This window comes from Schistocerca piceifrons, chromosome X (assembly GCF_021461385.2).
Source record: "Schistocerca piceifrons isolate TAMUIC-IGC-003096 chromosome X, iqSchPice1.1, whole genome shotgun sequence".
Lineage (NCBI taxonomy): Eukaryota > Metazoa > Arthropoda > Insecta > Orthoptera > Acrididae > Schistocerca > Schistocerca piceifrons.
The window spans coordinates 311,746,627-311,770,882 of NC_060149.1; the positions used below are offsets into that span (position 1 = coordinate 311,746,627).

Consider the following 24,256-nt stretch of genomic DNA (forward strand, 5'->3'; position numbering starts at 1 on the left):
TAATTTGCATCTCATGAACGGTAAACAGTATGATGTACACTGACGGAAAAAAAATCGCAGCACCAAGAAGAAGTTGTGCGACATAAACGAAAGTTGGTAGGCGTGTTTGTACATTTGAAAGATAATGTGCATTCAAATTTAGCGCGAGTCGCATAAGAGTGGCGCTAGTAGCGCCACTATGAAGATGCAAATCATATTAGCTTTAAAGACACGCTATCACGGCCGTGAGCATTAGTTACCTTTGAGACCCGAGGTAGTGAGCTGATGTTAGTAAAGAACCCCTCACTCACAAGGGAACCTCCCCATCGCACCCCCCTCAGATTTAGTTATAAGTTGGCACAGTGGATAGGCCTTGAAAAACTGAACACAGATCAATCGAGAAAACAGGAAGAAGTTGTATGGAACTATGAAAAAAATAAGCAAAATATACAAACTGAGTAGTCCATGCTTAAGATATCTAACATTAAGGATAGTCCTATCTCAGTAGCGCCATGGTCCTGTGGTTAGCGTGAGCAACTGTAGAATTTGGGGTCCATGACTCGAATCCTCCCCCAACCGAAAAATTTTAATTTTCTATTTTCAGACAATTATCAAAGTTCAGGCACACACACATACAATCAACTTCGTTCTTCAAAATTCCAGGACATGTCCAGATTTGCTTGGACATATGCAGGATTTGACGGTCTACACACGGAAAAATCTGAAAACGTTAAAAACATATGTTTTGACAGAGCACAGGGAAAACTGTGCGACTGTTGCAGTCATTTGTTGCAGTTTATGTAACAAACTCTTATGTTTTCATCACTTTTTTGGGAGTGATTATCACATTCACAAGAAAACCTAAATCGGACAAGGTAGAAGAATCATTTTACCTATTCGCCAAGTGTACAAGTTAGGTGGGTGCACAACATATTCCTGTCATGTGACGCACATGCCGTCACCAGTGTCGTATAGAATATATCAGACGTGTTTTCCTGTGGAGGAATCGGTTGACTTATGACCTTGCGATCAAATGTTTTCGGCTCCCATTGGAGAGGCACGTCCTTTCGTCTACTAATCGCACGGTTTTGCGGTGCGGTCGCAAAACACAGACACTAAACTTATTACAGTGAACAAAGACGTCAATAACGAACGGACAGATCATAACTGCGAAAATAAAGAAATGAAATTTTTCACTCGAGAGAGGACTTGAACCAAGGATCTCTCGCTCCACTGCTGCTCACGCTATCCACGGGACCACGGCGCTCCTGATCTCAGAGTGTCCTTCATGTTGCACATAGACTACTCAGTTTGTATATTTTGCTTATTTTTTTCATAGTTCCACACAACTTCTTCCTGTTTTCTTGATTGATCTGTGTTCAGTTTTTCAAGGCCTATCCACTGTGCCAACTTATAACTAAATCTGAGGGGGGTGCGATGGGGAGGTTCCCTTGTCAGTTTGAACGAGGTCGTGTAATAGAACTACAAGAAGCTGTATGTTCCTTCTGCGATATTGCGGAAAGACTTGGCAGGAATGTAGCCACTGCTCATGATTGCTGGTAGCGTTGGTCACAGGAATGTACAGTCGCAAGAAGACCGGACTTTAGACAGTCATAAGGCTCTACTGGGAGGAAAGAACACCGTGTACAGCGTATGGCTATGGCGCAACGTACTGCATCTGCAGTAGCAATATGTGCAGCAGATGGCACAACAGTGACACAAAGAATGGGTTACAAATTGGTTACTGCGAGGACAGATCCGAGCAAGACTCCCTGTAACATGTACTCCACTGATCCCTACTTAACAATCATATACTACCGTTCGCTCGACGAAAGATCCGTACCCAAAGACTGGAAAGTTGCACAGGTCACACCAATATTCAAGAAACGTAGTAGGAGTAATCCACTAAATTACAGACCCATATCGTTAACGTCGATATGCAGCAGGATTTTAGAACATATATTGTGTTCGAATATAATTAATTACCTCGAAGGAAACTATCTATTGACACACAGTCAACGTGGGTTTAGAAAACATCGTTCCTGTGAAACACAACTAGCTCTTTATTCACATGAAATGCTGAGTGCTATTACAAGGGATTTCAGATCGATTCCGTATTTCTGGATTTCCGGAAGGCCTTTGACACTGTACCACACAGGCGGCTTGTAGTGAAATTGCGTGCTTATGGAATATCGTCTCAGTTATGTGACTGGATTTGCGATTTCCTGTCAGAGAGGTCACAGTTCGTAGTAACTGGCGGAAAGTCATCGAGTAAAACAGAAGTGATTTCTGGCGTTCCCGAAGGTAGTGTTATAGGCCCTTTGTTGTTCCTTATCTATATAAACGATTTCGGAGACAATCTGAGCAGCCGTCTTCGGTTGTTTGCAGATGACGCTGTCGTTTATCGACTAATAAAGTCATCAGAATATCAAAACAAACTGCAAAACGATTTAGAAAAAAATATCTAAATGGTGCGAAAAGTGGCAGTTTACCCTGAATCACGAAAAGTGTGAGGTCATCCACATGAGTGCGAAAAGGAACCCGTTAAACTTCGGTTAAACGATAAATCAGTCTAATCTAAAAGCCATAAGTTATAATACCTAGGTATTACAATTACGAATAACTTCAATTGGAAGGAACACATAGAAAATGTTGTTAGGAAGGCTAATCAAAGAGTGCATTTTATTGGCAGGACACTTAGAAAATGTAACGGACGTACTAAGAAGACTGCCTACACTACGCTTGTCCGTCCTCTTTTAGAATGCTGCTGCGCGGTGTGGGATCCTTACCAGATAGGACTGACGGAGTACATTGAAAAAGTTCGAAGAGAGACAGCAAGTTTTGTATTATTGCGAAATATGGGAGAGAGTGTCACAGAAATGATACACGATTTGGGCTGGACATCATTGAATGAAAGGCGTTTTTCGTTGCGACGGAATCTTCTCACGAAATTCCAATCACCAACTTTCTCCTCCGAATGCGAAAATATTTTTTTGACACCGACCTACATAGGGAGGAACGATCACTAAGATAAAATAAGGGAAATCAGAGCTCGTACGGAAAGATATAGGTGTTCGTTCTTTCCGCGCGCTATACGAGATTGGAATAATGGAGAACTGTGAAGGTGGTTCGATGAACCCTCTGCCAGGCACTTAAATGTGATTTGCATAGTATCCATGTAGATGTAGATCCCAAACCACCGTCATTTGCGACTTTGTTGGTGTCAAGCGAGAGTTCATCTGGGGGAAGGGTGGAGGTCTGCTACGTTTTCTGATGAAAGATCATTCTGTCTCGGTACCTGTAATAGCCGTGTATTGGTTAGGAGGTGGCCAGTTGAGAGCCTGGAGTCAACCGGTCTGCATGCTAGACACACTGGATCCACACCTGGAATTACCGTCTGAGGTGCGATTTCATATGACAGCAGGAGCACTGTCGTGGTTGTCCCATGCACCCTTACTGCACGTTTGTACGTCTTTCGTGAACTGCTTTCTAGGGAGTGTTGTCGAACAGGATAACGTTCGCCCACATACTGCTGTTGTAACCCGACATGCTCTACAGAGTATCGACATCTTGTCTCAGCCTGCTCGGTCACCAGATCTGTCTCCGATCGAGCACGTACGGGACATCAGCAGATGACAAGTCCAGCGTCATCCACAAACAGTATTAACCGTCCCTGTATTGCTCGACCAAGTGCAACAGGCGTGGAACTCCATCCCTCAAACTGACACAGAGCATCTGTATAACACCATGCATGCACGTTTGCATGCTTTCAGTCAACATTCTGGCGGCTCATGTGGCCATTAAATTGTGATCTTGCAAAGTTAATCACTTAAATATGTTACTTAGACAAATGTGTTTTCAAAATTTCATTACTCTACCTTAATTATTTTTTGGTGTTGCGATTTTTTTCTATCCGTGTACATTAGAGGCTGCCAGTACTCTTATAAGTGTGTGAGTTCTCAGTGCAAGACTTTCTCCAATATGGCGCCCAACACGTGGTCCGTTGTAGGTTTCAGGCACACGGTAGACTTCAGTAAATGCTTACATGTATGTATCTGGTTGTAATAGCCACTCGTCTTCTCTCTTTTGTCCGGCAGACAAGAGAACTATTACTTAACAAAGAGGGCGGTTACAAAATGCAGTGACGACAACACTCAGTTTCACTTTTGTCAGTTTTCTTTAGCAGCCGTAACATACGTCTCGTGTTGTCTGTGCACACATGTAATAGTTCTCTTGGCTGCCGGACAAAAGAGATAAGACGAGTGGCTATTACATCCAGATACACAGAGGCGTTTATTGAATTCTATCGTGTACCTGTAACATACCTGATGCACTGCTTTCTAAGATTATAGGGATCTATATTTAACGATATTGATGAAATGATAAAAGTCACTCTATGGACACAAAGTCTTTGTAAATAATAGATTTCAGCTATCTGCCGTCCTTTGGAATTTTTATTGGCAGATCTAGATTTTAGCTAGAAACTAGCCATTCTCCGGCAACAACAGGTACATAGTTAGATGATGTCATAAAAAACTTGCAATTAATGGCTTAACTCATATGGTTTATATATTACATACCGCTATCCTTTTTTTGGTCAATGCATGTAATGCCTGTTGGTCTGGCTCTTTACACAGTTGATTCAATACTAATGTTTGAGGAAGGCGGGCTCTGTGGAGAACACATCGGTTGGTTATATATTATTGGTTATATATTATTTACAAATCAAAGTAACGGTCGCTGCGTGCGGCAGCCTCTGAATGGAGGGTAACCTGAGAAACAAAGTCTGTTAACTCTTAAGACAAGAAAATGAACCGAGCGAGGTGGCGCAGTGGCTAGCACACTGGACTCGCATTCGGGAGGACGACGGTTCAATCCCGCGTCTGGCCATCCCGATTTAGGTTTTCCGTGATTTCCCTAAATCTCTCCAGGCAAATGCCGGGATGGTTCCTCTGAAAGGGCACGGCCGATTTCCTTCCCCGTCCTTCCCTAATCCGATGAGACCGATGACCTCGCTGTTTGGTATCTTCCCCCAAACAACCCAACCCAACAAGAAAATGGTCCCTAATCTCTCGTATGCAAGTTCACGCCTTTCACTCTGTCTAGCGGCAACGTAAAATTTAACTTGAAAAGTACGTTCTGAAGGATTAAATTGACTTATTGACTCACAATATAACTTCTCTGAAGATCGGATAATATCAACGGTCACTTTGTTAATGTTGAAACACCCACGTGGCATTAATGGCGGCAACACACGTAATATTCGGAGACCTCACTTCCACTTGTAACTTCCATGCCTTGCAAACATAGTTATAAAACTTATTTCTCAGTTATGGAATTACTTCCTCTATTCGCTGAACTCCTCCAAATTTTAATCATGCGTAGATTTCTTCAAATTAGCATGAACCGTTCCGACGCCGGTGTAGCAAACTAACCGCCATCAATGGTCGCTCATCGCAGACTGAACTGCTTCTCCCGCTTCTGCGTGATCTTAAAGGATGAACTCCCCGCCTGTTGGTGCGAACCGTTACGTACTGCAATCTTCCAGAAGACCAGCTATGTGATAGCCACTGGAAGTAGGTGTATATTAGTAAGGGCATCGACAATGGTACTCTTACAAATTCATGATTGTGGTGCATTCTCCCAATTTGTAAGCTCACGTTTTGACCTTAAATATTAAAATTCTTCTTCCAAAATACAGACATAATGCAATTACCATTAAATATAATTACTTTAATCAACCTTTCAGTTGTGTTTGTAAACATAAAATTCACCTATGTCGCAGGCGAGTAGACTTTTCGCTCTCGCCACGGAATTTTGTCGTAGTAGAAGGGAAGAAAGTACATAACAAACCTCTCTCTTCACAGTCCTGGCAGTCTCCAATTGTTCTCACTGATGCCACGCTATAAAAACACAATAACTAAACTAAGTATCCTCCCACATGGAGCAAATCTAGCTATACACTTAACACTATAAATCATGATTGACTGATGCGCCAAAGAAACTGGTATAGGCATGTGTACCCAAATACAGAGATAGTATACGTCTATATAAGACAAAAGTGTCTGGCGTAGTTGTTAGATCGTTTACTGCCACTACAGTGGCAGGTCATCAAGTTTTAAGTGAGTCTGAACGTAGTGTTATAGTCGACACACGAGCGGTGGGACACAGCATCTCCGAGGTAGCGATGAAGTGGGGATTTTCCCGTATGACCATTTCACGATTGTGCCGTAAATATCAGCAGTCCGCTAAAACATCAAATCTCCGACATCGCTGCAGCCCGAAAAAGATCCTGTAAGAACGGGATCAACGACGACAGAAGAGAATCGTTCAACGTGACAGAAGTGCAACCCTTCCGCAAATTGCTACAGATTTCAATACTGGGCTATCAACAAGTGACAGCGTGCGAACCATTCAACGAAATATCATCGATATGGGCTTTCAGACCTGAAGGCCCACTCATGTACCCTTGATGACCTCACGACACGGAGCTTCACGCCTCGCCTCGGCCCGTCAACACCGACATTAGACTGTTGATGACTAGAAACATGTTGCCTGGTCGGACGAGTTTCGTTTCAAATTGTATTGAGCAGATGGGCGTGTGTAGGTATGGAGACAACCTCATGAATCCATGGACCCTGCATGTCAGCAGGGGATTGTTCAAGCTGGTGGAGACTCTATAAATGTGTGGGGTGTGTGCATTTGGAGTCATATGGGACCCCTGATACGTCCATATATGACTGCGACAGGTGACACGTAAGTAACCATCCTGTCTGATCACCTGCATCCATTCATGTCCACTGTGCCTTACGACGGACTTGGGCAATTCCAGCAGGACAATGCGACACCCCACACGTCCATAATTGCAACAGAGTAGCTCCAGGAGCACTCTTCTGAGTTTAAACACTTCCGCATGGCCACCAGACTCCCCAGACATGAACATTATTGAGTATATCTGGGATGTCTTGCAATGTGCTGTTCTGAAGAGATCTCCAGCCCCTCGTACTCTTCGGATTTATGGACAGCCCTGCAAGATTCTTGATGTCAGTTACGTCCAGCACTACTTCAGACATTAGTCGAGTCCATGCCCCGTCGTGTTGCTGCACTTCTGCATGCTCGCGGGTGCCCTACACGATATTGGGCAGGTGTACCAGTTTCTTTGGCTCTTCAGTGTACGTAAACCTGTGAGTGTTGAATTTGGGGCAAGTCCAGTCCAGCCATACACTGCACTAAAAACGCAAATCGAAACCTAAGAGTACTTAGACATTACACGACTGGCCATCTAGTGGCCACATTTCTTTGCATACTATTAGCTATGCCTCCTAAGGGCTCCGATTGCTGGCAACTTTGTTGCTAATGTTCAAATGCGATGTGCGAAAAGCTGCTGGCTGTACCGAAGCTACGTTAATGAAAACACCAGTTGTCTGTAGAACTGTGGCAACACTGAGGCGTGCTCCCTCGATCCCACTACAGCTGTCAGTGTTCTTCTTTTGCAGTACGGTCTGTAGGACACAAATGTTTGGATCGTAAGGATGTCAGGCCTTCTTGTAGAATGATCTGATTGTGTGGCGAAAGTGACAAAGAAAGTGCACTCGTGAAGCGCGTTTGTGAGGGAACCCCTTGGGCAGGTGTAGGGTACGCTTCTTTCGTCTGTTCTGAACCAACCGGATGCCTGTATGTGCGTGACTGCATTTCTCCACGCTACAGCGGCGTACGCCAATACTGGCCGCAACAGTGTGTGGTACGTCTCGCCGAGCTAAGGGCACAATGTGGACTTATGGGTTATGTGGCGGGAGGAGGGGGCAGGGGGGTAGGTTTGTGGAGCAGGTGCACAACTATGAGCTGCACTGTGGCATCAATGTGAGATCACCAGGGCCTAGTCACGGATAGCATGGCAGGCTGACACTGAGTGGTCCTGCTCGTTCTGTTTAAAGATTCGGTCGCTGCAAGAAAACAGCGTTCAGTCGTAGACGGCACTATTTATTGCCACCACAAGTGGATGCACCTACTAAACACTAGGACATTTTAACGAGCGAGTTGTGAGGGAACTCCAGAGGCCTATTAGGTTGCCATTAACTGAATGCTCCAAATTCCCAAGTATCTTCCAGCAGAGGTGGCCTGGCTTACTGACATTGACATCGTCCAGACAGACTTCCTAAACAATAATATTATCAGTCTCAGGAACATGCAGGGAATCGTTACGCAAATGAGTGAATTAAAGAGTACAGTAACGAGAATCACACATCAATCGAAAAAATTGGAAATTTGTAGTAAGTACTATGGGACCAAACTGCTGAGGTCATCGGTTCCTAGGCTTACAAACTACTTAATCTAACTTAAACTAATTTACGCTAACGACAACACACACACCCATGCCTAAGGCAGGACACGAACCTCCGACGGGGAAATTTGTAGTAAGTACTATGGGACCAAACTGCTGAGGTCATCGGTTCCTAGGCTTACAAACTACTTAATCTAACTTAAACTAATTTACGCTAACGACAACACACACACCCATGCCTAAGGCAGGACTCGAACCTCCGACGGGGAGGAGCCGCGCGAACTGTGGCAAGGCGCCCCATGACCTCGCGGCTACCACGCGCGGCTCATCAATTGAATTAAGTGTCCTTTACTCAGAGATCATATAATTACCGGTACGGTATCGGTATTTTAAAATCTCCACACTTTTAGCTGCTGCAATACAGTCTGGCGAAATATATCTGTTACATAATGTTTCATCGCAGATTGTATGCTTTTTCAAGCCTGAAATCAATCTGAACGCTACGAAGAAATCAGTATTTATCTACCTACATCTTACATTAATTAATTATACGGCACCTGAGACAAGTAGATTAAATGTCGACATCATGGTGTTTGAGCAGGTATGCAAGAATATGTGGAAGAAGATACATTTTACTGTCATGCCATTTTTACAGGAACCAACCTAGCGTTCATCTAAACTAGTTTTGAGAAACTTTGCAAAATTTATATCATTATAGCCGGACGGGAATTTGAATCTCATTTTTCCAAAACACGCGTGCAGTTGATCGCCAGATATCGCTTGATCTGATTTTCATAATGGTTTGTACTATTTCTGTTGAGAACAGTACTAGTAAATGTGACCCATAATTTTCCACGGTTTTCGCATCTCTTGCTTTAACTTATGTAAGGTCTGTACGGACCAAGTATGTCTGCGTATTAATGACGTCCATCTAACTTTTACTTTTCTGACAGCTGCAGAGTAACGCACAAAAGATCTAGTGAAAGGAAACAGAATTACCACATTATAAAAAAAAACACACATATACCTTATTTACACATTTCCTACACTATGTTGGTACTTGTGGATCAAAGAGAATATCTTCATATATAAATTATGGCGGGGAAGTTATGTAGTGGGAGCTGTGAATCGAACGTGATAATTGATGAGAGATACTCTTTTAAACGAAGTTAATATTAGGTGATTGCGGTTCAGACTCGAGGATTCCAATATGAAGGGATACATGGGTGAGAAGTTAATGTGTAGACTTTGTGCTGTTCGTTTCTCATTTGTCACAATGCCTCCTGGAGGAGCATATTTGACAGCTGCGGGAGACGCTTGTCATTTAAAAGATGTTTGGTACTAAACAGTTTAGAATCGTCTGTTGAGTGTGTGAAGAAATTGCTGTACGTTTTTATAATGAGTGTCTTCTTAAGAATCAAATTGAAGAAACTTGAACGAAGTAGTTTGTAAATTGATATCCGTGGTGAAAACCAGGGAATTTAGAATAGTTAATTTTTATCCAGTAAATCTGTATAAGGTGCCAGAAAAAACATACGTTTTTCAATTAACGTTAATGTTAACATTTTTTCAACTGCGTTTGAAGTAAAGTAGGTCCGGTTCACTATGTACGTTATTTAGTGCTGTCATGTGAACTGACGTAAAAGGAAACAATTGCAGCGACACTTATTACGATTTTGGACCGACAAGAGAAGTGATGTTTACTCTCCAAATTATCCGGCTGGTTCTAAGAGGCAGTCAGACCCATGAGCTTGTAAATAATATCTTGCAGTTTTGTTGTCTACCTATAAAATATTAAGAAGCTTATATTATATGCATTTAGAAAGCTCATGTAGTAGCTCAATGATCTCGAGGGTTAATTTTCTCTTACAGCAAACTGTATCTAACTTTGCCTCTGGCCTCAAATTTTCTTTAGACTGTCAGGCGATATTGTTTATTGCAGATTACACTTTAGCGTCATATGTGGTTTGAAAGTATTCAGAATGTTACTTCTTCATGTCTTGCACTTTCCAACCCCCAAATTCTCCTACCATGAGAACTTACATTGATTTTTATTTTTTAATATATGTGTAGTACATTGATAACACCACCACTGATGGCATTTTGATTTGGTCCCTATTCATACTAATAACCAGTTATATTTCTTAGAACTTGGAGTTATTTGTGTGTTTTTCATGTTGCCAAGATGCCCTCACATGTAGGAAATTCCATAAGTTTCCAAAAGGTGTTCCTTATTGATAATTAGTTTTCTAGAATCTCCACTAAAATTGATTGTATGTGAATGCTCTGTAAAGAGTTAAGTACCCCCCACCATTGTAAATTCTATTTTGACGATAAATGTTAAAAGTAATTAGTAACATACTGCACCCTTGCCTTTTCAACTCTTATGCAGTATTCAGAATCAAATGAAGTATCATATTTTGGTGTAATTGTTCATGCTGGTAAGAATTTGATGTTAATCCCACTTGACTGACTGTAATGTTGCCTGTTAGATTTTCTTCTGCTGTGCTTTTTTGAGAGGAAAATCTGCATTATTTACATGTGTGTTTGATAATGGTAAGAGATCACGAAGACATAGGGATTGAAGGTTCCTTATGGTAAACAGTGTTCAGCTTTTATTTCTAAATCTGTGTGTTAATGTGCAAAAATGTTGGAGCAGAATATTACTCTTAATAAAGATAAGATGTGACAGGCTTGTCTGGTTAAAGTAAAAGTATTAAAGCTGTTGAAACAAAATATGTGGTGAAATTGCATGAAGAGAAGAGAGAGTCTCAATGCCTATCTGAAATCCATTATACACTAGGAGAACATAAGCTGAACACTTGCATCATGAGCTTTCATAATGGATTCTTAACCCAAAAAGATTTAGAGAGTTGTAGGTAATGGTGCAAGTCAGTTACTGCACACAAATGTTAAATGATATTATGGTTACATTAAATTGTGTGTTGATATTAAGCAGAAACATACTGATGATTAAAAACTAGAAACTTTCATGGATTTCTTCAGCAACTTTTAAATTGTGAATCAGTTTTTAGCATGTTTGGTGACAACTGATTGTCCCAACTGCAGATAAATGAACCACAACACAGACCAAACTAGTATGTAATGCAGAAGTTAAAAAATCATAAATGGAAAGTTTATTTACATATGGAACTTCTATGCAAAGAACTGAGATAGATTTATCTGCCATATAGTTAACAATTTCTAATATTTACAGTAGTTTCATCTCTTTTTCAGTCTTTCTCAACTGTAAGGACACCGCATTGTGTTCTCTCTCTCTCTCTCTCTCTCTCTCTCTCTCTCTCTCATTCACACACAATTACCATTTCATTACAGATTTAAATTTGATACTAAATGTAAATAACTCATATTTGTTTTTGGGCATAGTTTTACAGTTCATAGTGCTTCAAATATAAGGTCAAAAGAAAAAAGTTTCTGAGAAATATATAGTGCCAGTGCGCATCCGTCTGCCCTGCCACCCATCGTTAAAAAGTTTCTGTTGTTGGTTTACAGCTTTTATGAAGTTAGGTTGCAGTGCATTATTGTGGATTGCATGGTAAATGAGGAATGAACATTAATCTTGAGCTACGCTACATACATGTATCACTACCACCAGTATTTGGGAGGAGGAGGAGGGGGGAGAATGGCACACTAGCACACTCAAAATTAAAGACTAATAGCTCTTTGCGTGTCCCTATACAAAAACCTATTTTGCCTTGGTTGGTAATGTACATTGGGGTCGAAATATACAATTACCTTCCAGCATCCCTTGGCAATGAAAATGAAATCTAAGCTAAAAAAAGAATGACATCAGTTTTACACTGTAAAGAAGTTCTAGAAACATATCTATAATGTTTGAAATGCATGTCTTTTGTTTGTCTGTATGTATTAATGTGTAACCATTAAGGGTATGAATGGTGTAATCAACAGGGCTATATATTTTCACTTCTGTTGTAATTTATATGGTTAATTTATTTTAATGAATAGTACTAATGTTGTTGTAATAAAAAATAGTAACCTCATTAGCTGTGCAATTCTGTACTGGTATGGCCTAAGCAATGAATAAAGAATCTATCAGTAGAAGTTGCTAGTATTGCATAAGGGTGTTTAAGAATGATATTCCACTTTGAAATTTTCTTAGAAATGAAGCCAAATGTAATGATTGTTTGGTAATGTTTACACTCTTCCCTCAAGTGAAATTTACTAGTTGTATAACAATTTTTCAGTATATTTATAGGTTAGGAATAAATGGAGAGATGTTTCTCAGAGCTATTCAGTAAATTGTTTTAAACTATATAGTTCCAATAAATGAAAATATGTGTAAAATGAGGGCAAGGCAACCATTTACCTATACAGGACTGGTGTGTGGTGCACAGAAACAGGTAATAGAAAGCAGTTACACTAGCTTTTGAGCTCTTGCTCTTTTCCTAGCGAAGAGTACATAAGTTTGCATATACTGCTTGTTGTGTGATCTGTGTACTCTCACTAGAAAAAGAGCAAGAGCTCAAAAGCTAGTGTGAAGTGCTTTCTATTACACATTTCTGTGCGGCAAGTATCAGTCATCTCTAGGTAAGTGGTTGCCTTTTCCTCACTTTACGTATTTTTCCATCCAGGAATTTCCATTATTTCTATACATTTCTGGTAAGTAATTTGCTGGATTTGATATTCTGGTCTAATGTAAAGTGTTTGTAGTGCTCCTGGAAAGCAGTGTAGTACACATAATACTAGGCAAGAGAAGTGGTTGAAACCTGAAATGGATAGCTGTGAAATTTTGGGAGGAAATTTAAGTGTTTATTCAAAGGCTAGGCTTATGGGAAATGGTGATGTTTTATTTGTTGCAGTAGACAGAAAAAAAGAAAAGGGAAAAAAACACGTCTGTCGAGATATAAATTGAAGCTGCAGGTGAGATTGACTGTGGAAAACTCATTATCAGGGGTTGGCATAAAATGGTAACTGGATCCTTCTATCACCCACAAGACTTACCTCGTGATGTAATTGAAAACTTTAGAGAAAACCACAGGTCAGTTGTATATAAGTTCTGGAGTCATACAGTAATAATCAGTGGATACATTAATCATCCAACAATCCGTTGGGGAATATTAGTTCTTTCAGTTGTGGGTCTGACAAGACATTCTGTAAAAATTACTAAATGCTTCTCAGAAAAGTACCTATAGCAGACAGTTCTGAAGCCCTCTCATGTGGCAATATCTGAAATCTAATGGCAACAAATAGATCTGACCTCTTTGCAGAGGTCCACAATGCAGTTGTGGCAACAATGATTACCAAAGTACAAAGGACAACTGAAAACAAGTGGAAAGATACACATGGTCAGTAAATGAGATAAAAAAAGCAGTAGTGTCCCATGTTGATGAGGAACTTGAAACTCAACACAGGACAGGAACATGTAGATGAACTGTGACTAAAGTTTAAAAGAACAGTTGACCATGCACTGGATAGATACATACCTAATAGAACAGTTCATAATGGGAGGGAACCTCCAAGGAATACAGTCACTGTAAAGATACTTCTAAAGAAACAAATGTTACTGCATAGTAGGTGTAAAACAAAGCCTAGCGCTATAGATTGTGAGATGAAATGCATTTGGCTGTCAAGAGAGCAATGCACAAAGCCTTCAGTGATTACCATAACAAAATACTGCCAAATGATCTTTCACAAAACAAAGAAATTCTGGTCATATGTAAAGGCTGTTAGTGGCACCAAAGTTGGTGTCCAGTCACTTGCGAATGTGACAAATTGGAATTGATGGTAGAAAAGCAAAAGCTGAAATGCTTAACTCCATTTTCAAATGTTCCTTCAAAAAGGAAAATCCAGGAGGATGGCCTCAATTTAATCCTTGTACCACTGAAAAGTTTTAATGTCAGTGGTATTAAAATTGAAAAAAGTTCCGAGCCCCAATAGAATCCTTATCAAATTCTGTATTGAATTTGTGGTTGAGTTAGCCTGTCTTGTAACTATATTCTATAGCAGAGCTGTCAAACAAAAAACCAGGTTGGAAGCAAGCAAGCACACATCACCACCATTTACAAGAAGGATAGTAGAAGTGATTCACAAAACTGCCATACAGTATCCTTGACATCAGTTTTGTTTTAGAATATTAGAAAACATTCTGAGCTCAACCATAATGATGTGTCTTGAACAGAATGACCTCCTCCATGCCAACCAGATGGGATTCCACAAACACCAATCATGTGAAACCCAAATTGCACTTTTCTCACGTGACATACTGAAAGCTTTGGATCAAGGCAGTAAGGTGGATGTTGTATTTCTTGATTTCTGAAAAGCATTTGACTAAGTAGTAAAACTATGCTTATTGTCAAAAGTATGATAATATGGGGTATCAAGCAACATTTGTGACTGGATTGGGATTTTTTGGTAGGAAGGGGACAGCACATTATCTTGGATGATGATCAGATAGAAGTAACTTCAGCTGTGCTCCATACAAATTATTTGGACCCTTGTTCATATTTTATATTAATGATCTTGTGATAATATTAATCGTAACCTCAGACTTCATGCAGATGACACAGTTATCTATAGTGGAGTACTGTCTGAATGAACCTGTATAAATATCCAGTCAGATCTAGATAACATTTCAAAGTGGTGCAAAGTTTGGCAACTTGGTTTAAATGTTCAGAATTGTAAAACTGTGCATTTCATGAAGAAGAAGAACAACAACAACAACAACAACATAGTACCCTATGACTATATCAGTGAGTCATGGTTGGAATTGGCCAACTCTTGTAAATACTTGTGTGTAACACTTCGTAAGGGAAATGAAATGGAGTGGTCACATAGACTCAGTCAGAGGCAAAGCAAGTGGTAGACTTCAGTTTGTTGGTTGAATACCATGAAAATGCAATCTGACTACAAATGAGATTGCTTACAAATCACTGGAATATTGCTCAAGTGTGTGGGGCCCATGCCAATTAGGATTAATGGAATACTAAATGTATCCAAAGAATGGCAGCATGAATGTTAAGTTTTGTTTGATCTGTGGGAGAGTGTCACAGAGAGAAGAAACTGAACTGGCTAACCCTTGAAGATGGGCATAAATTTTCCCGAGGTAGCCTGCTGACAAAGTTTCGAGTACAAGCTTTGAATGATGACTTTAGGAATATTCTACAACCCCTACATATTACTCACATAGGAATCGTGAAGACAAGATTGATTAATTAAAGTGCACACACAGGCATTTAAACACCCATTTTTCCCATGCTCCATATGTGAAGGGAATGGGAAAAAGATCATAACTGGTACAGTGATATGAACCATCTGCCATGCACTTAAGTGATTTGCATAGTATAGATGTAGAGTGCAGAAATAAGGAAGCAGTGGAAGCATTCCCATTAACCTTCAGTCAGAAAGGCAAAAAGATATAAAAATGTATTGCTGTGATGATTTTACACACTTGAACAAATAGTATAATCTCCATGCACAGCTTGCATCAAGACCAGTCATTGAGATATTGATGTTTTACATTCACAATTTTCACATGAAATTATAAAAAAAGTCTTCAAGGACACTAGTTCCATGATAGTTTAATTCTCATAAAGAAGGATTTCTTTGAGATCGGACATTTTATGCGAATCAAGAAGGGTAGTATAAGCTGTTTGGATATAATGAAGTGCAGTGGTGAAGGTAAGGTCAGAGTAAGTATTTAGGGATATGCAGCAAAAGTTACAGAATTGATCAACTGTGAGTTTGATAGAATTGAAGCCGTAATTAAATACGTAGGTAATGATTGCTGCTTGAGCAACCGTATTTACTCACCTGAATATATGATCATGTATTGTAAAACCAGCTCTTTCAGGTAAGGCCACTTTGAATAGTTAAATGTTTCTGCAAAGTGTGTGCAACATTTTGTTATTATCATGTCTGTGTAATCTGCTAGGTAACATTGTCAAAGAGCTGGATCTACACAATGTTGTTACAGGAGGAAATAGGCCAGATCTCTTATGCTGATTTTACTTGCTGTTATGAGTAGAGGAAATATGTGGCAGTTGTGCTTTTACACACCAAAATTTCACCACTCTGTTAGGTGTGTTTGTATCTGTTCTTGAAGACACTGAAATAGGCCAGAAAGGTTAATGGAAGAAAAATCATGGGCTAAAATTCCCTTGTCCCATTAATACAACAAAATGTATTACCTTCTAGTTACTGATGTAAGTGAAATAATACTGGTGCTTAGAAAACCTCAGAATGGACTTTTTCTAATATAGTGCTCCCCGCCTCCAGCCTTACTACTCACTAGCAAGAAATGGAAAACAAAAGGTTATAGTCAGCTTAATTCAAATCTTTTATTGGAGGTAATCTTTCCCAAGTGTTAAGGTGAAATGTTTGTTCTACTGTGCTAAAAAGGTAGAAATGCATAAATGTTAAGGGTTTGACCCAACTGGACATACAGGTGTTAATGATGGAAAACTAATCAGTACAGTTTTATGTGTAATATGGTGTACATAGAGGGCATTTGTTTTAATTTGGAACAACTAAATATCCAAAAAAAAAAAAAAAAAATTACACATAATACGAAAAAAATGTTAAAGATGAAAAGTTAATATTTTCAAAGTGAACATTTGTCTACGTTAAAAATGGCCACCCCCTAACCCCCCATGGGGGTCAACTTTTTATTTTCAAATGGGTGCTCCTCCTTTTTAATTGAAGATTCAAGATTATACACCAAAAAATACCTAGGGTTTATCCAAAACAATTTTTCCATTGGTAGCAGATGGCACTGTAATAGACATGAGAGTTAAGGCAGGTGGATAGGAAACCACAATGAAACGAATCACCCCCATGGTGAGATTCAAAGAGAGTCAACAAAAGCGAGCATCCTGGTGGTGTGGAGGCTTATCGAAATCAACCACAAACGAAACAGAAAACTATGTTACATTGAGGAGGAGCAAAGCATAAAAGCTTTACTGTGCAATCAAATTTGCAAAACTAAATTAAATTTTTAACAATGATATCAACTATTTAGAATGAAAAACTGTACATTTTTTATTGAAAATGTAATTTAGAGTTAAATGTGTTGGTTCTTAATTACAAAAACCAGAAAAATTGAATTTTGTTGATTACAGCACAATCTACTACGAATGGAGAAAAATATTTTGAGTAAACCATAGGGTTTTCTTTTTTTTTCCCCCTCGCTGCACCTGATTCTGCAATAAAAATGGGGGTTCCCATTTGAAAATAAAAAGGTTGTGGCAGCTGTGGGTGAGGCCAGTCTTAGAACAGACAGATGTCACCATTAAAAATATTAACTTTTCATCTGAAATAATTTTTTTCAGTCAATTTTTATTTTATTATATTTTTTAAAAGTCAAGTTAAAACACTCACTCTCTCTTCTCCTCCTCCTCCTCCTCCTCCTCCTCTCTCACTGTGTGAAGTGTGTTAATCCATTCCTAATGATGTTTCATGCTGGAATAGGGTGGGAAGGAAAAGTCAGTTGCAGTGCTGGTGTGTTACTTAGGGTAGTAGAGTATTAAAGAAAAAGGTGTTCTTAAGACAAAGTTGCAATACAAATTAAAGTGGCTTTTAGAAATTTGAACTGAATTATGCCCTGCCCTACCAAAGTTTTTACTTTTGGAGTTTGACAAATATAATGCTCTAGTGGAAGGATAATTTTTTACTAAGAACAGAGCAAGACAAATTGAGCAGTGATGCTTAAGGAAGGAAACAAAGGGGATGAAAGTATGGTATTATATGATATGAGAATCTGAGAAAGGTAAGTTGATAGTTCGGTTGGTTTTTAATGTAAACTTCTCCACAGCCGGAATCTACATGCCCAGAGCAGAACTTTGTTATTAGTATCCCTCAAAGGTGACGTCATATTTCCTTATTAAAGTTGCTTGGTGGTGTCTTGATAGTCACTCTTTACTTTCTCTGTATTTTCTTAGATTCCTTCCAGTGTAATATTTTCCATTTGTAAAAGTACAATAAATGTATTTTTCTGCTATATCTGTAATAATTAACACCAAAGCTGGCCATCTTTTATTTGCAGAACTACCTAATATGCCAGAGAAGCTGTTCAAAGTAATCATCATTGGTGATCCAACTGTTGGGAAAACATCATTTGTGCAGCGTTATGTGCAAAATACGTATAAGAAAGACTACAAGGGGACTGTAGGTGTGGACTTTGCTTTGAAAATTCTGAAGTGGTCTGAGACACAGACAATAAAACTTCAGCTTTGGGATATAGCTGGTAAGAATCAGTATTAACAAGTGATAGAATCTATGTAGTATCAGGAAATTCACTGCAGTATTCACAAATGGTTTCCAGGTCGTAAATGAGTTTTCGGTCGCAAATACCTGCATCAGAGTTTCCCCATATAATTTTGGTTTTAACTTGCACACTATTTGCCTTGACTTTTGTTATTCCCCTTGGTTCTTTCCTATATATGTGTAATCAAATCTTAACAGCTAATACAGTCACATGAAAAGACTAGTATGTCGTACAAATCAACACAAATGCCACGAAGCCATCACATGCTGTGGTTTGTGGAAATCACAATACCACATTAGAAGAAAACAAAATGTTTAAATTACTTTCATCACATTCTAAGGAGAGCATGACATGAAAATGATTAGTCAGTGAGTGCGCATGAGACTGCGTTGAACAGTGCAGAGCCAGTGGGGTTGTACATGTGTATACAGGCAGTTATCGTGTGAAGGAACGAATGAGTGCTCACATTACTAAGGAACTATTTGTCTAGACTACTTTGTGTCCTTAAATGTGTTCTTACACTGCAAAGTTTCATAAAAATTCATAAACTTTGAGACATTGGATGATCAGTTTACTTAGGGGTCTAGCATTTTGTTAATGTGGAACTGCTGTGCAGCATCACTAAAAGACCTGTAGATATGTTTTGAACAGTTGAAGCAAATATATATTGTAAGCAAGCCATGGGGATGGCAGTGTGTGGAAGATGCTAGTAATTGAATCGTACTGTTGATAGTGAATAGTCCAGCATCATATAAGAAATGCATCTGTAGGGTTGTCAAAAGGGGAAGTGGGTTGGCATCATTTGGTCATGAGGACCAGTTTGCACTAAACTGTGATAAGCAGGAAAGCTGTGAAGTCTTCAAGTGGTACATATACTTATATTCCTGGGGCTATAATTAAGAAGGGCAATGCTTATACACAAGTGATGCTTTGTAATGATTGTCTCTGTGACCAGCAGTATTCACGACGTATCTTAAATTTCATCATCTAGTGACAGTTCAGAGACACTTGTGTAATAAACAATACAGTTAAAATCAGGGCTCTGAGAATCCATCTGGAATGATATCCAAAACACATTCAAATCTTGTTTAATTTATGCCATAATGTGAAGAGATTCTTATTTCAGGATGTAATTGATATCCAAATACTACTGATGTTTCCATAGTCCCAGATGGTTGTAATTAAAGTGCAAGTACTTGTGGAGGTCTAGTGTGGAATGTGATTATCACATGGCAGCGAAACATAATAGTTATGCAATGCATTAATACAGAACCAACTTATGCTGGGGGGAAAAAAATAGCTTCAATTTTGGCCACCAGGAGCAGCATCTCGTTGTCATCTCTGGTACTCATACTGAACAAACTGTTAAGTGAAGGTTAATAATAAAATCAACATTATGCATTTCTCACTTGTTTGACTTTTCTTCACACATCCCTTCCTAATGCATGACGTATGGAAATATTTCTGTGTATCTTTCTTTCATTCAGTGACAGATTTGCTCCAGGTGGCCAAAATTGGAACTAATTTTTTTCTGACATAAATCAGTTATACATTAACACATTAAAATATGTACCAAGTTTTGCTTCCATATGATAATAAGTTAGTAGCTGCACTTTAATTATAATCACCCAATATTTCATGTCTTATTACTGGATTCAGAATATCAAAGTGATCAATACCATGTTTGCAGGACAGTTACTATGCCAACAGCCAGCCAGTGAATGGCCTTATTTGCAGCTTCTGTTCTTATTGCTGTTGTAATATCATTCCAATGGGTCTGGTGCAGGTTACCACAATTAATTAAAAGTGATTCTCGTGGCTGGCAAAGTAACATGTAACCTTTATTGTGTAGTTCATTTCTCTGTGTGCCATGATTATTTTAAACAGAATGTCTGAAACTTTCTGCAAAAGTGTGCAGAATGTATGTAAGCCTACTACAATCCTCGAAAGCTAGCTTATTTCTGGGTAATAATGGCAGCTTGGAACCCTATTCAATATGAAACAGCACAGTTGTTGCTGCCACAACCAGATCACAGTGAACAATCACCATTCAGCCCCTTCCGTGCTCACTGAGTTACACTGCAAACAACATTGTTATTCTGGTCTGTGTATAAGTAAATGAATTCATTGTCTCATTTTTAAGTTAAACATGGACTATATTTCATTAACTTTATTTTGTTTTCTTTCGCTTTGCAGGGCAAGAACGATTTACATGGATGACCAGAGTTTACTATAAAGATGCTGATGGCTGTGTTATAATGTTTGATTTAACAAACAAAAATTCTTTTGTAAATACACTCAAATGGAAGAGAGATGTTGACTCAAAGTGTAGTCTTCCAGATGGTAGCCCTATTCCATGCATGCTGCTAGCCAACAAGGTACATTACAGTGCTGTATTTTGTTGATGAATAGTTCAAATTTTTTTAATGTTAAATTGCTGCTACCATTACAGTTTAGGTGTTTAAAGGACTGTGTTGTCTTTTGTACAAACTGCACCAATATTCTTTATCAGTCATTGAAATTTTTAGTTCAGTTGGATACAAGCCAATGCACTACCTTGTTAGCTCTTCATACAAGATTTTGATCCTGTCTGTGGTGAAATTGCCATTACTAAAATATTAACTACTGAACTTAGACACCGTATTTATTCATGCTCAATACATTATCTTCCTTATTCTGTGAATTTTATGTTTCATAATCAGCTTGCACTGTCAACGATGGAATATGGACAAACAGAAAATAAAAGTGTAGATATGACCCCTCTCTGTTTCATTATAAAGACAATTAAAAATACTGGTGTAATTTGATATTTTTATCATTGTTTGAGGGTGGCAGCAAAATACAAAGACTAATAAATGTTTGAACAGTAACATTATGACTCCTGTGCTATGCTGATTGAAGGCAGTTTCGTTTGGCTCAACTATGAGACAGGACTGTGGAGTCTACTCAGCACTGCAGCTGTAATTTGTCACCTCAGGAAACACCCTTTTCATTTTGCTGCAATCACTGATAAATTTCCTACATAATTTTGCTACACACTAATTTGAGCTTGCTGCATAGATTGGTCACATTATAATGAAATCCAAATTAGCTGAGACTTCCTGGCCGATTAAAACTGTGTGTCGGACTGAGACTCAAACTCAGGACATTCGCCTTTTGCAGGCAAGTGCTCTTCTGACTGAGCTATCAAGGGATGATTCACAACCCATCTTCACAGCTTTACTTCTGCCACTACGTAGTTTCCTACCTTCCAAACTTCACAGAAGTTATTCTGCAATACTTTCAGAGCTAGCAGTCCTGGAAGAAAGGATATTGCGAAGACACTTGCCCGTGAAATGCACAGGTCGCAGTTCGTGTCTGGGTCTGCCACACAGTTTTAATTTACCAGTAAGTTTCATATCGGTACACACTTCAGTGCAGAGGGAAAATTTTATTCTGGAAACATCTCCCAAGCTGTGGCTAAACCATGTGTCTAATATATCCTTTCTTCCAGATGTGAGAGTTCTGCAAGTTTCACAGGTGAATTTGTGTGAAGTCCAGAAGGTATGAGATGAGGTACTGGTGGAAGTAAAGCTGTGAAGACGTGTTGAGTCATGCCTTGGTAGCTCAGTCAGTAGAGCACTTGCCAGTGAAAGACAAAGGTCCTGAGTTCAAGTCATGGTCTGGTACACAGTTTTAATTTGCCAGGAAGGTCATACCAATGCACACTTTGCTGCAGAATGAATATTTCATTGTAGATCCAAACTGGCTGTCAGTACTATGGTAAAGAAATGAGAAATTAATATAAAAATATCAATATTCACAAGACATCCTCATCTCTTATACAACGATCCTTCATCTGTTGGAAGAACCAGAGAATTCTCAGTTTTCCATTTGCCATGATTACCTGAATAGTTCCCTGGCACACTGCAGTAAAACTGCCTTCATGTTTTAACCACTGTTTGTAAACATGAAACTTTCTCTATGCAGCGGTGAGTGCACTGTCTTCATTATGGATTATAAAATGAAGTACCAGACGAAGAGTTGAATCCAAAAGATGTGTTGGCTTTAGGTTGCTACTGCATGATAGCTATCTTGAGTATCACAATATTATGAAAAGGATAGTTGCTACTCATTGTATAGCAGAGATGCTGAGTCGCAGGGAGGGACAACAAAAAGCTGTCAGAAAGTGAGCTTTCGGCCAACAAGGCCTTCTTAACCCCCCCTCCTCTCTCTCTCTCTCTCTCTCTCTCTCTCTCTCTCTCTCTCTCTCTCTCTCTCTCTCTTTCCCTCTCTTTCCCCCCTCCCCTTCTCCTTCTCCCTCTCCCTCTCCCATTGTCCTATGGCTGCTATGAGATAGGTTGCACTGGTTTGTGTTATGGCACACAATGGACAGTTTTAAGCATTAGTGAGAGACTGGAAGTCCATAATCCTTCTACCAGTGATGACTTTGATGGCAAAAGGCTTCATTTCAACTACTAGTGGCTGCAGCTTTTGAAGTATTCCAAAGGACGCTAGGCAGAATGTAAAATTCAGCCTCATTTTGCCATTTTTAAATGTTAACTTAATCATATCCTGTATTTCAAAGAAACTTGCCACACCACTTCTATAAAGTGTACTCGGTTAAAAGTTTTTGCTCATAGAAAATTCCCATATTTTCAGTAAGTCTGCAATTGTTATAAGAAATCGGTAACATGTGGCAAGATCAGAACTTTAGAGCATGTGCTGAAAAACTTTTAACCCTACAACAGTTGTAATTTACTTTAATAGCTTATGTGCTAGAATGTTGGGATGTGGGAAGTAGCTTTCTGGTGTTTGTCTTAGATAGCTCGGTGTAGGCACCTATGCAAATTGTAAGAGGCATTTGGTGTATTCTTTTGCCTTTATAATGTTAGCACCACACATTTCAATTTTACAATACAATACAATACAATACAATACAAACCTCCCAGAATCTATGAGATTAGAGTGTAAAGCGTCTCATTCTAAATATAAATAAATAAAACTACACTGGGATCTTGCATATTCCTGAAAACAACAGTGTATCGTGCAGTTGTGAAGAATACATTACTAGGAAGGCATAGATGTTTGAGAATGCAGATCGCAAAAATTATTGCAAACGGTGTTCATGTTGAAGCAGCACCATCTGGTTATGGTCAGTGAGCATGACAACATTGTGTTAGAATTGAAGCATAAGTGTAAAAGAATTGCTTGATAAACAGAAAGACATTCCATGGCAGTTCAATAGTTGTGAGAATGGACCATTTTCTGGAATCTTGGATGATGAGTAGGTAGCCTATACAGTTGGTGACAAATCAAATAGCTGTAGTAGACTATGCTGCCATTGGGTCAACTGAACCTATGGACATCAGATGTTGGCTTTGTCCCATAATACAGGGTGTATCAAGAAAAATCATCTGATTTGGCATGTGGGTAAATCCATACCAAGTGGTCCAGGAAAAAAAATAATTGGTTGCTTGACCATCTCAGAAAAATTTTATATTTTCTGAGTAAATTCCCCAATGTTTAGTAGTCACAAAAACATTTTTTTAAAAAACATTTATTGTTTATTATTTTGAAATGGCGGCCATATTTGTTCGAGGCCGTATGCATTTTTTTGTATTTGCAAGCATCTACATTTTTTACAATTATTCTGTAGTGGATTGTCCTAAGCCTTTCAGATAAAATGCATTTAGTTCAACACACTCTGGGCTACAAATTAACATTGTTATCACTTAGCTGAATGTATTATTTAGTATATTTTTAATAGTTCA

At 39.0% G+C, this 24,256-nt stretch overlaps 1 protein-coding gene across 5 annotated transcripts in view; it reads left to right on the forward strand.

The window, feature by feature from the left end:
* Positions 1-24,256, forward strand: part of LOC124721997 (ras-related protein Rab-7L1-like) — a 155,068-nt gene that overhangs the window by 111,332 nt on the left and 19,480 nt on the right. For 4 of the 5 annotated variants that reach the window (XM_047247172.1, XM_047247169.1, XM_047247171.1 and 1 more), the window contains exons 2-3: positions 18,282-18,482; positions 20,700-20,881. In XM_047247172.1, the coding sequence (XP_047103128.1) occupies positions 18,282-18,482; positions 20,700-20,881 (383 nt within the window). Of the gene's footprint in view, positions 1-9,345; positions 9,487-18,281; positions 18,483-20,699; positions 20,882-24,256 lie in introns of those variants that run through there. The other variant, XM_047247173.1, reaches the window with a different exon arrangement.